The sequence below is a fragment of the Ustilaginoidea virens genome, chromosome 2 (genome assembly GCF_000687475.1).
Source record: "Ustilaginoidea virens chromosome 2, complete sequence".
NCBI lineage: Eukaryota > Fungi > Ascomycota > Sordariomycetes > Hypocreales > Clavicipitaceae > Ustilaginoidea > Ustilaginoidea virens.
Genome location: NC_057317.1, coordinates 230585 through 242737, shown reverse-complemented (window position 1 = coordinate 242737; position 12153 = coordinate 230585). Strand labels below are relative to the sequence as shown.

Sequence of the window (12153 nt, the reverse complement as noted above, 5' to 3'; positions counted from 1 at the left end):
TACAGCTTACAGCTTGCCTCGTCACCGCAGCCTTGGACGTCCTCGGGCGTCGCTTTGCCTCCCAAGATGGTAAGACGGCAACGGTCGCAAAACCCGCCTCCCCCCCCCCCCTTTCCCCCGCTTCATCAACTAGATCAGCTGACACACTGCCCCCCAACAGGCGCGAAACTCGGAAAAAGCGCAGTCGATGCTCTTCCGCTTCCGCGAGGCCCAGGCCGCCGACTTGGGCATCATCGACGCCGGCCGCGCCCGGCGCCCCAAGCTCATCACCGAGGTCGAGTCGGTGCCCGTGTGCGAGAAGTGGCGCGGCCAGGTGCTCAAGGACATCTCGCGCAAGGTGTCGCGCATCCACGACCCCGTCCTCAGCGACTACCAGATCCGCGACCTCAACGACGACATCAACAAGCTCATGCGGGAGAAGCACATGTGGGAGGTGCAGATCCGCAACCTGGGCGGGCCCAACTACATGCGCGCGGGGGCCAGGCTGTACGACGAGCAGGGGCGGGAGGTGCCCGGCCGCGGCAAGGGCTACAAGTACTTTGGGCGGGCCAAGGAGCTGCCGGGCGTGAGGGAGCTGTTTGAGGCGGCCAAGGCGAAGAGCCAGCGGCGGGAGGGAGCGGCGGCGGCGGCGGCGGCGGCGGCCGATGAGGGCAGGGAGGCGCGGCGGATCGTGGACGCGGCCTACTACGGGTTCGCGCCGGGGGAGGAGGACGAGGCGATGCTGGCGTACGAGGCGGACAAGGAGAGGCTGGCGGCGGAGAATCTGGCCAGGAACGGGCCGCAGGGGGTGCCGGAGGGGTGGGAGGCGCTGCCGGGGGATGCGGACGGCGAGGGGGGGTGGCGGCTGCCGACGATGGAGGAGGTGCAGCTGGAGCTGGTGGAGAGGAGGAAGAGGAAGCTGCTGGAGCAGCTGTGAGTGAGGGCGGGGAGCAGCCTCTGGGCTGGGGGGCGGGATGAGAATGATGAGGCTGGATGCTTGGGGATGCTTGGGGATGCTTGGGAATGGGATGGGGGGATGCTGGAGGTGGGTGGTGTCCATGGCGTTGAACTTTGTGTGTACAAGGACGGTAAGATGGGAAGCAACGTGCGAGCTGACGGCGAAATGGCCCGCAAAAAGCAGGTCGGAGGGATCAACGGCGGCGTACTTTTTTTTTTTTTTTTTTTTTTTTTTTTGCCATGTTTCCCTCTTTGTCTCGGCCGTGGCGTCGTTTTATTTCAATGTTGTCAATTGTTTGCCCAAGACGATGATGCGTGCATGGCGGCGGTCAATTATTGCAGAAGCTTCTGGGCAACCGCCAAGCACCAGTTTGCGGCGTCCAGTTGTTGACCTGCTCGGTACAAGTACACGTACGTGCACCGGGTGCTGGTTGAGGTTACCTACCCAGGTACTCCGCAGGTACCTAGGCAACGACAGTCACCCCAGCCCCTAACCAGCTGCCCGCTCTCGGCACCTACAGTAGTACATGGCACCTGGCACGTTGCACCGCCTCCAGACATAGGTTGCCGCGAAGAGTTTGACTGCCGTTGATTTGCCGCGCCGCGCACCCAGCAGCCAATTTAACGAAAACGGGAAACGGCCTGGCTCTTGCGAAAAAAGCACTAGCGCGCTGGTGAGCCGGGGGGGGCTGATTGGCCTCGGGCCAGTGTGGCTGTCTGTGTGGCTGTCTGCCGGGCAGGTACATGTAGGTATCATTCGTATACCTGGGGCGGTTCGAGCGGGATTTGGCAGGGCCCAATGACGGATGCAGCCCCCCCCCCCCGGGTCGGTCGAGCTTCAGGCAAGGCTTCAGTGGGCTTCAATTGCCCAGGCCTCTGGGAAACGGGCGGCTGCTGCCTATGCGGCTGCCGCTGGCGCTGGCTCTGGCGCTACGGGGGCCGGGTCCGGTGTCCTGCTGCCCGAACCCACAGCTCCACGTTCACAGTATTCATACTATTTGATACCTATAAAATAATGTCCAACTGGTAGTCAAGTATTGCCTTGGTCCACTCGTGGCAGACCCAGCCTGGTGGTGGTGGGCTCGTCAATCAAGCCCCCCAGACCAATGAACCCTGACCCGTCAATCCCAGGCCCATGCTCATAGTCCGAGTTGCAAGCCCATGCCGGTCCGGCGATCCATTCGACAGGGCTTGCAAGACGGGGTCGGCCTCGCAGACCTTAGTCAGACGGCTTGGCGGGTAAGGGGCGCAAGGGGGGTTGACGGTGACCGACCTACATTGACGACTGACGATGGGTCCGTCGGGGGTCACTTATTCAGGTCGGCAAGGGGGGGACCTTGGAGCCTCTATATCTCTCGCCTTTTCCAAGAAAGCCCTTTTCGCCCCCGGGCCCTTTTCTTTCGACGCATTCAAAGTTCCTGCCGCAGGATCCCGCCGTCGAGCGCATCTTCCCTCTGTTCTCCAGGCTCACTCTCGTCGCCAGACGTCTGGCCCTCTCCTTCTCCTGTCCTTTGCCCGGCGCTGGTCCGCGTCGCCCAGCCAGTCGGTTGGTCAGTACCTAACATTGAAGTCATCAGTCGGCGGTCAGTTACATTACATAGGTAGTCGGCCAGTTAGTTGCTCCTTCCCGCGCAGCACCTGGTGGGTGGCGAGGAAAGAGCCAGCTCCGCCCGGCCCCTGCTGTCGGCCGACCAGCTGTCGACCGACCAGACTCGTTTGTCTCTTTTCCTGCTGCCGACCAAGACTCGTTCGCTTCGTTTCCAAAACCTGGCCCTCCTTGGGCGCCCCTGGTTTGCTCGAGCACCTCAGTGCTGGCATTTCCGCCGGCGCCAAACCAACCAGACCTGCTCAAAGACGCCGAAAGGCCGAGGAGGCTGCAACTGCGATTTGGTCAGCTCACCGAATGCGCCCGTCCAGCCTGCCACGGAATCTGCGCCCCCCCCCCCCGTGAACCGACCTACTCTTTCCGGAAACCCGTCTGGCAACATTGCGAGGCTCTCCTGCTTGTGACGCGCTGAAATTGCCGGCAGGTGAAGCTCCACGGCGAGCTCATCATCCGGAAGGGCTAATTCCAGCCCATCGTTCCCTACTCGCTCTCTCTTTTTTTTTTTTTGTTCTTTTTTTCGTTCTTTTTCTCTTTCCTGCCTTCCTTTTCTTTCCTGCTTACAGCGTGGGAAAATGGTCTCCTTGTTTGGATTGAAGCTCGGCAGTGACAGGAAAAAATCCCAGTATGTTCTGCCACTTCGCCGCTAGGCCGGCCATCCGACCAAAAATGGCCCGTATTAATTGCTGCTCATCAGGAACCGTCGCAGCGGAGCCAAGGAAACCAAGGCGCCGCACAAGCGGAACCGCGTCGACCAAAACACCTTGGGTGAGGGCCAGTACTTTGGCCACAACTTCTCGCGGCCGCAGCTTCCGACGTCGGATACCTGTCCAGCGACCCCAAACTCGGCACAGGGCAGCTCCAACTGGCGCTCCGTTTTCAAGAACCGCGCCGTGACCTCGTCATTGGTGGATTTGGAGCCCCCGAAGCGACGGCCAAGCGTGGGCAGTTTGCGACACGTCTCCTCGGATTTGCATCTCGGCCCCGTCGCCGCTCTGCCTGCCGCCTTGGGTGGTTCCGGAATTCGACCCGGAAACCCGAACAGACCTGCGGCATCGAGGAACGCAGAGTGGGTGAACCCGTTGGACGTTCACTTTGGCAAGGACCAGACGAGCCAGCGCCCCGGGCCTGCTGCCGCGGTTGCTGCGACGGTTCCAGCTGTCGCTGTTACCCCCCCGAGCAACGTAGGCCAGACGGATGGGGCACACGGCCGTGTGGAACCGAGCAAGCCGACAACAGCAACCGCCGCCGCCGCCGCCGCCGCTGCCGCTGCGACGGCCTCTGGATATCCTGCGCCCAGTCACGCCCAAAATTCAGCCGAAGAAACCGTCATCCTTAATGGGCATCCATCGCCGCCAGCATCACACAGATATTCCGACGCAGCAGCCTCATCATCCCTCAACGATGACACCTCTGGCATCTATCCCTCGGCTGGCGAATTCAAAGCCAATGCTTCCGGCGCGTTGACACAGTCAGATGTCCCGGAAATGGAGCCTTTGCCCAGCCCAGCAACATCTGTCCGAGGAACGAGCGAAGAGCGCACCGAAGGTCCAGTTGTCCGAAACGTCCCCGTCAGACGCGACACTTTGGCCTTCCACCAACCTAGAAGACCGAGTTGCGCCCTAGAGTTTGAGGAAGGACACCGCCGCGCAACTACGATGCATTTGTCAACGGAAAGGTTCAGCGGTAACTTTGCGGACTTTGACTTCGGAGAGACGGTGACCAAGACTGCGAGCAATACCACCGTCGGGGAGGAAACGACTTGCTTGGAACATGTCATGACTTCACGACTATCCCGAGGCTCGTCCAACGATGGGCAAGTCAAGCCGAACAAACGGCTCAGCAGTTGGTCGGTTTCTGGGCCCCACGCCGGGGAGCGGGAAGGGTCAGCTTCGCCGGCACCGACGCAGGCTTCCGAGGACCAAACAAGCAACTCTGCGTTGATTGATCAGCTTCCTCAGCCTCCCGGAGAGTCGGCAAGGTTCAGACCGCGGCAAGGCTTCCAGTCTCGCTTCGGTTCGGCCAGCTCGTGCCGAGCCCCGCCGCCAAGGCCACTCCGATCCCTTGCATTTGCACCCCCGCTTGATGGCTTGGAACCGAGTACAAGAAGCCCGGATGGGTCGCCAACAGACTTGAGCAGTGACGGTCGCCACAAGGGCTTGGATGAGACTCGGGCCTGGCCCGGACAGAGACTGCCCTGCAGTCCGTTTTCGAAGCCCCCTTTGAGAGGAGACTTTCCCGTCTCCAAAGGCCTGCCCCGCGGGCGTCGACTGGAACCCCCTCAGACCCCTCAGACTAGCCCAGCGCCCACGCCCGACGTCGCGCCGGACTCGGGGGTCTTGTCATTTCCCGCATGGCTGGATTTTGACCGGTCCAAGCCTCGTCGATCGGCTATGCCTGCGCCGCTGACACCGAATCGCGCGTGCGCGAGCTTTGGAGGGAGCCCGGGCCTCTCCACGCCAACTTCAGCCACGGCGCTTATGCCCAGCCCGACATTGCCATCGTTAGAGACGAGCCTGTCCGGCTCGAGCAACAACACATTCGGGCCGGCCAATGGCCACGAGCCCCCAGGCTCAGCAGCAACGGTGGGCGAATTTCCATCGATTGACGGGCGACCGAGGTCCAGCGCTGGAAACTCCGGACGCGTCATGGCAAAGAAGGCGCCTCCGAGATTGGCGGCAGCAAGTTTGCCTTTATTGGTAAACCACGACAGATGTACGTCTCCGTTCAAGTCGCCGAGTGCCGCCCATTTTGCCGCAACCCACATTTAGCAGGGGGGTGTACAGGGAATGACTTTTTTTCTTTTTTTCTTTTTTTCGTTTTTTTTCCCCGAGTACAGCCTGCTGGCTGGGAAGGGCAAAGAATCAGGGCTTGACACGAAGATTGGATGACCGTGGGATGTATTGGGTATCTGGGATATGTTTTGCGTCTGCTGTACATAGGCGTGTATATATCGCTGGTCGGACAGCTGTTGGTTGATAAGTGGTAAAGCATGAGTCTAAGCAGCCGAGCCCGGCATGGCCGCGCTGCTAGCGGAGACGTTTGCGACAGCCATGCTCTCTGTCCGTGCATGCCTCTGCTACCGCAAACTGCCGCCCGTAGCCACTTCTGGGGCGGATGCCGGAGCGGATGCCGGAGCGGATGCCGGAGCGGATGCCGGAGCGGATGCCGGCACGACGCTATTGCAACATGCATCGATTTATTTGTTCCAAGGACAGGCCATCAATCGATCGACTGGGCCCGATGCGCCGGGAAACATTTTGCGCCGAGCAGCCAGTGCGTCCCTTCTCGTCAACATGCTCGAGGGGGGCCAAGTATCCCTTGGGGCACGTGAAATGGTGTGCTTGGCGAGAACCGCCTGCTTACTCATCCGCCTCCGAACTCGTCCGTCGACGAACATGGATGGGCTCGGCCCAACTCAACTTCCTCCTTCCTTTCGATTGTCGCTTTTGCGGGGGGGGAAAGCAGTTTCCCAAGCGTCTTGGAAAAAATGACGCGGCTGGTCAAGGTCGCCCGCCAGCTCTCGAAACCACTCGCCCTCCAGACACCAGCACCGACACCGACACCGATACCGACACCGGCACCGGCACCGACACGGCCGTCGTCGGCTCGTCTGCGTGACCATGCCCCTCGGGCCCGGCACCCCTTCTCGTCGAGGGCCGGCGCGGCGTCGAACCCGGCCATGGCGTTCCCCTGCCTAGACGCGCTGGAAAGCCGCTCGGCCAGCCTGCAGTCGAGGCTGGGGTCGGCGTCGGCGTCGGCGTCGTCGGGCCCCGAGCCGTCGTACACGTCGGGCGCGACCGAGGTGTACCGCTGCAAGGAGCCGCTGCTCCTGGACTGGGGCGGCATCCTGCCCGAGTTCGACATCGCGTACGAGACGTGGGGCGAGCTCAACGCCGACGGCAGCAACGCGATCCTGCTGCACACGGGGCTCTCGGCGTCGTCGCACGCGCGGTCGACCCGCGCCAACGCGCAGCCCGGGTGGTGGGAGCGCTTCATCGGGCCCGGGGCGCCGCTCGACACGGACCGCTTCCACGTGGTGTGCACCAACGTGCTGGGCGGGTGCCACGGGTCCACGGGCCCGAGCAGCGTCGACCCGGGCAACGGGGAGCGCTACGCCACGCGCTTCCCCGTCCTGACGGTGCAGGACATGGTGCGCGCCCAGTTCCGCCTGCTGCGGCACCTGGGCGTCGGGCCGCTGCACGCCGCCGTGGGCAGCTCCATGGGCGGCATGCAGGCCCTCGCGGCGGGCGCCCTGTTCCCCTCGCGCGTGCGCCGCGTCGTCAGCGTCTCGGGCTGCGCGCGCTCCCACCCCTACGGCATCGCCATGCGCCACACCCAGCGCCAGGTGCTGATGATGGACCCCCTCTGGAACCGGGGCTTCTACTACGACGCCGTGCCCCCGCACGCCGGCATGAAGCTGGCCCGCGAGATCGCCACCGTCACCTACCGCTCCGGGCCCGAGTGGGACCGCCGCTTCGGCCGCCGCCGCGCCGACCCGGCCAAGCCGCCCGCCCTGTGCCCCGACTTTCTCGTCGAGACGTACCTCGACCACGCCGGCGACAAGTGGTGCCTCGGCTACGACCCCAACTCGCTGCTCTACGTCAGCAAGGCCATGGACTTGTTCGACCTGGGCGCCCAGGCCCAGGCCGCCACCGCCGCCCGCCGCGCCGCCCGCCGCGCCGAGCTCGCCGCCGGCCAAGGCCGCGCGCCCGCCCCGGAGTGCAGCCTGACCCTGCCCGCCTCGCCGTACCAGGAGCAGCCGCAGGACGCTGCCGAAGCCGACGCCGACGCCGCCGACCTGGCCGAGGGCCTGTCCGCCCTGCGCGGCATCCCCACCCTCGTCATGGGCGTCGCCAGCGACATCCTCTTCCCGGCCTGGCAGCAGCGCGAGATTGCCGACGCCCTGCGCGCCGGGGGCAACGCCCGCGTCACCCACGTCGAGCTGACCGAGCAGATGAGCCTGTTTGGCCACGACACCTTCCTGCTCGACCTGGAGAACGTGGGCGGCAGCATCCGGCGCTTCCTGCAGTGACGGCCGGCGGGGCGGGGCGGGGCGGGGCGGGGCGGGGCGCTCCCATGGCGTTGGCTGGGCGTGGTTGGCTGGCTGGCTTTCTTTTCTTTTTCTCTTCCTTTTCCCGCGTCGTTTTATTTTGTTTTTGAGCGGTTTGCGGCGGCCGGCTGCATCTACGGGGCGGCGTGCTGCGGTACCGGGGTGTAAAAAAGCTGGTTGGTCATCGCCATGGCTTGTAGACTAACCAGACCAAATGGGACAGGAGAGAGAGAGGTTTGAAAGGGACGTGTTGGGCCGGGCCTGGGTCGCGCGCGGCTGGCAAGCGGACCTGTGCGTGCGGCCTTGCGCGGACTGCACCGTCCGTCATCTGGTCATGATGGGCTGGGGCTGTCGCTGTCGTCGGTGCGACTCGGATCGACGGGGCAAACCTGGAGGCAAGGAGAACACTTGGGCACAGCAGGGTATCCGGTCCGCGAGAGAGGAGGGAGGGAGGGCAGAGGGACTTGGCGACGACAACTCGCGGGTAGACACGCGTGGAAACACGTCGAGCAGGGACAATTCGCCTTGGCGACCTACGAGCAGTCTTGACAGCAGCTCCCTCGCGGTATCAAACCATTGTCGCAAGGCACGCGATTGACTGACTAGACGCGGCCCATCAATGCACAAATGTACAAAACACACAACCATTCCCGTCCCGAGCAACCACCTCACTGACACCCATGCACTCACAGCCATGCACGGAAAACCCGCACGTAAATCATCTTGACCACCTGCACCTCGACGCAGTACAGCACCAGCTCGGCAACCAGAAACCCCACGTACGTCGGCGCAGGCTGCTCAAAGCTAAAGGCCCGCTGAATAGGCGGGATCCACGTCATCACAAAGCCAATCACCATGATGGCCGCGGTCGAAATCGAGAGCGGCACCGCGGCGCGGCTCTGCACAAAGGGGACCTTGGCGGTTCGCAACAGGTGCACAATGAGCGTCTGCGTGAGCAGCCTTGGATGTGTTAGCAGAGAACGAGATGCAGCCAAAGAAAAGAAAAGAAAACAAAACAAAGCAAAAAAAAAAAAAAAAGGGGGGGGGGGGGGGGGGGGCGGAGTTCCCCCGGCGTGGCCATTTACCCTTGCAGAAACCAGTGCGTCTGAAAAAGCCTGACGGCGCTTTCGTCGTCCGCCGTCTTGACGCCGTAGTAGAACCACCCCAGCGTAAAGGTGAGAAGGTCAATGACGGAGCTGGTTGGTCCGAGAACTACGACAAAGCGGAGGAGATCTGGGTGCCGTTAGCAACAGCCTCTCTGCTCCTTTTGCATTTTGCCAGCGAATAAGCATACCCCATGTCTGCCACTTCTTGGGCGTCTTGAGATATTCCGCGTCTACTCGATCCCAGGGGATGGCGATTTGGCTAATGTCGTACAGCAGGTTCTGCGCCAGGATCTGAATGCCGAGCATCTGTGTGGCGTGTCAGCTTTGCGCTTGCTTGCTTGCTTCCTTGGGCCGCGGCCTTCGGTTCCCTACCGGTGTAAAGGGCAGCCAGGCCGAGGCTGCGAGCATGCTAAAGACGTTGCCAAAGTTGGACGAGGCCACCATCTAAGGAGGCGCATGCAATAGTGAGCTAGCGTCGGACTCGGGAAGACGTTCGGGCAATAAAACTCACCTTGATGTACTTGATTGTGTTGCCGTGGGTAAGCCGGCCCGTCGTCACGCTCGTCACCATTATTTCCAGCCCCTTCTGCGTCAGCACCAGGTCGGCGCAATCTTTGGCAACGCTGGCGCCAGAGTCTACCGAGATGCCGACATCGGCTTTGCGCAGCGCCATGCAGTCATTGATCCCATCCCCTAGCATGCCCACGCAGTGACCTGCCTTGCGGAGACTTGCCACCACGCTCGCCTTCTGATTCGGGCTCAGCTTGGCGAATACCTTGCACGTCTTGACCACATTGTCAAACGAGTCCGTGCCTTCAACAAGAGCCAGCTCTGGTCCCGTGATGGCCTGCACGTCGTCGTCGTCGTTTGAGATGTCGTCCCGCCCAATGAGATGCAGACGCTGGCAAACGTTGATGGCAACGGCGAGGCTGTCGCCCGTCAAAACCTTGACTTCCACCCCGAGGTCCTTCAGCTGCGCTATGGATTGCGCGGCGTCGTCCTTTGGCGGATCCATGAATGTGAGCATGCCCTCAAGGACCATGTTGTCCTCCAGCTCGTGCAGGCCCTCTTCGTCGTCGGCGTTGACCTGGCCGACCTTCTTTTCAGCCACCAAGAGGACGCGGTACCCGTCTTTGTTGAGCGCGTCGGCACGTTGGACGAGCGTCTGCCTTTTCTGACAGTCCAGCGGCAGCGTAACGCCGCCTTGTCGCACCGTGGTGCAGAGGCGGAGGACTTCCTCGAATGCGCCTTTGACGATGAGGAGGTTGGTGCGAGTGGCGCCTTGGACAATGCAGGCCGATCTTCGGCGCTCAAAGTTGAAGGGGATGGCGGCGATTTTGACGTATTGTGCCACGTTGACGGGCTGGCCGTCGGGCATAGTGTAGTCTAGGATGGCTCGGTCAATGTTGTTGCCATTTGCGCCTTGGAGGACGGAGTCGACGGTTGCGAGCTTCAATACGTCCGTGTTGGTGTCGCCAGCGTAGTCGATGAATTGGCAGAGTGTGATTTCATCCTTGGTCAGCGTCCCTGTCTGCGGGCCAATGGCGTCAGCAGGGTGAGGCCCAGCCCAGATCCAAGTCCATGTTTCTTTCCAGCAGCAATCGCAACAATGTGTTTTTTCTACAATCGTACCTTGTCGCTGCAGAGCACAGTCATGGCGCCTAGGTTCTGGACCGCGTCAAGACGCTTGACAATTGCCTTCATTTTGGAGAGCACATAGGCACCACGGGCTAGGTTGGCGTTGACAATGGCAGGAAGCATTTCTGGTACCAAGCCAACGGCGACACTGATGCTGTACGTCGCGGCCCCGTTCCAGTCCTTTGTGGTGTAGCCCGATATGCCCAGGACCTAAACAATGTTAGTGCTCGATTTCTGATGAAGCATCCGGGGGACCAGGTATCGCAGTACCAATGGAACCATGATGAGCATAAATCCAATCAACATGTAGCTGACGTGTCGGATACCGACTTGGAAAGAATTTGCTTGGCGACGCTTCTTCAACTCGTTGGCCATGCTGGCAATAAGAACGTCTGATGGGACAAAAATCAGTGTCCCTGTGCAGGCAGGTCGTGCTTATTGAGACAAAGGTCGAGGACAAACCTGCGCCTGTACGGAGAACCACGGCCACCCCGTTGCCCGAGATGACGCTCGTTCCCATGAAAGCAATGTTATTCAAGTCAAAGAGGGTCGAGCCTTTTTCGCCAGCCGCGCTCGCAGTCTTGGGCACAGGATCGGTTTCGCCTGTCCAGGTCGACTGGCTGATTCGGAGAAAAGACGATTCCAAAATCATGCAGTCTGCAGGAATGACGGATCCGGGGGACAAAACGACGACGTCACCGGGAACTAGGTCGGCCTCGTCCATGGTTTTGTAGCTCGTCTCGCTTAGGGTAGAAAGTTTCTGGTCCAGAACAACACCACTGTGGCGGCGAACTTCAAGATTGGTGGTAACCGACGACTGAAGCTCAAAGACGGCGACACTGCTTCTATACTCTTGCCAGAAACGGACCAGCACCGAGATGACGACCATGACGACCAAGACTATGAATCCTTTCTGTGGAGTAAAGGCGTCAGCAAGGATTCCTGTCGTGTTGTGTGGTTTCTGCGCAAGTACGTACCCAGGACCCAGGCGGAATAGCAGCATTCAAAATTGCCAGGATAATGAGCAGGACATTAAACGGATTTGGAATAGCCTTGAGAAGCGTGATGATCCAAGAGGGGGCCGTGTGAGTTGGAAGGACATTTGGGCCCTTGATTGAACGGCGAGCATCAGCCTCCTGATCGCTGAGTCCATCCCTCTGAGTCTGTAAATGGTCCAGCACCATGTCTAGCTCCATTGACGCGAATGCCATGAGGACAGCTTCGGCAGAGGAATCGTGAGCAAGAGAAGGTACGTTGAGCCATGTCATGGTGCCGTGCCAAGTGGAAGCCGAAGTAAAAAGACGGGGAAGCAATCTAGCCATCAGACCGGGGGCACGAGGCTTGTTAGGGTTGGACAAGCTGAGCATCTTGAGGATAGTAGGCGATTGTAGCCGGTAGGGTTAGTTTCAATTGTAAGAGGGTGATGGGATCTTTTTTTCTTTTTTTTTTCCAAACATCCAGAATGGTTGAGTCTTGAACTGCTGGTCTTGCTTGGACAGGGCTATGGCGGACGGAACCGAGTAGGTTGTCGATGGGCTTCAGCAGTTGGCGCCACGACTGCTTGACTTGTGAGCGTAATGTCCTCCAGTGTTGCGATTGAAGCAGCTCGACTTGAGCTGGTGGGAATGAGAAGAAAGGAAGAGGGAAAGAGGTTAAATGAGGGAAGATGTCTCTGATTCCGATATATAAGATGAGCAAGGTTTTGCCGCGGGCGAGCAGTTTGAAGCTAAAATCTGAGGCGAGCAAAAAGAGCGGAGAATGTTGAGAGGCAGCCATGCATGTCTCAGCGCCGGTGCTGCAGCGGTTACTTTGCAAAC

The 12153-nt window shown here is 60.7% G+C and overlaps 4 protein-coding genes across 4 annotated transcripts; 3 read left to right on the top strand and 1 right to left on the bottom strand.

Annotated features, from left to right (window-relative positions):
* Positions 1–66: 66 nt before the first annotated feature.
* UV8b_01822 (uncharacterized protein) lies at positions 67–916 on the top strand (the record flags this gene model as incomplete). Its single annotated transcript, XM_043139320.1, has 2 exons — positions 67–69; positions 161–916. The coding sequence occupies 2 exons, from the start codon at positions 67–69 to the stop codon at positions 914–916; spliced, it is 759 nt and encodes a 252-aa protein (XP_042995254.1).
* Positions 917–3114: 2198 nt separating this feature from the next.
* Positions 3115–5310, top strand: UV8b_01821 (uncharacterized protein; the record flags this gene model as incomplete). The annotated part of the gene is made up of 2 exons (XM_043139319.1): positions 3115–3164; positions 3237–5310. The coding sequence occupies 2 exons, from the start codon at positions 3115–3117 to the stop codon at positions 5308–5310; spliced, it is 2124 nt and encodes a 707-aa protein (XP_042995253.1).
* A 719-nt stretch (positions 5311–6029) lies between these two features.
* Positions 6030–7574, top strand: UV8b_01820 (uncharacterized protein; the record flags this gene model as incomplete). Its single annotated transcript, XM_043139318.1, has 1 exon — positions 6030–7574. The coding sequence occupies one exon, from the start codon at positions 6030–6032 to the stop codon at positions 7572–7574; it is 1545 nt and encodes a 514-aa protein (XP_042995252.1).
* A 704-nt stretch (positions 7575–8278) lies between these two features.
* UV8b_01819 (uncharacterized protein) lies at positions 8279–11604 on the bottom strand (the record flags this gene model as incomplete). The annotated part of the gene is made up of 9 exons (XM_043139317.1): positions 8279–8552; positions 8678–8825; positions 8887–9004; positions 9071–9142; positions 9210–10229; positions 10331–10546; positions 10607–10728; positions 10799–11249; positions 11314–11604. The coding sequence occupies 9 exons, from the start codon at positions 11602–11604 to the stop codon at positions 8279–8281; spliced, it is 2712 nt and encodes a 903-aa protein (XP_042995251.1).
* Positions 11605–12153: the final 549 nt, after the last annotated feature.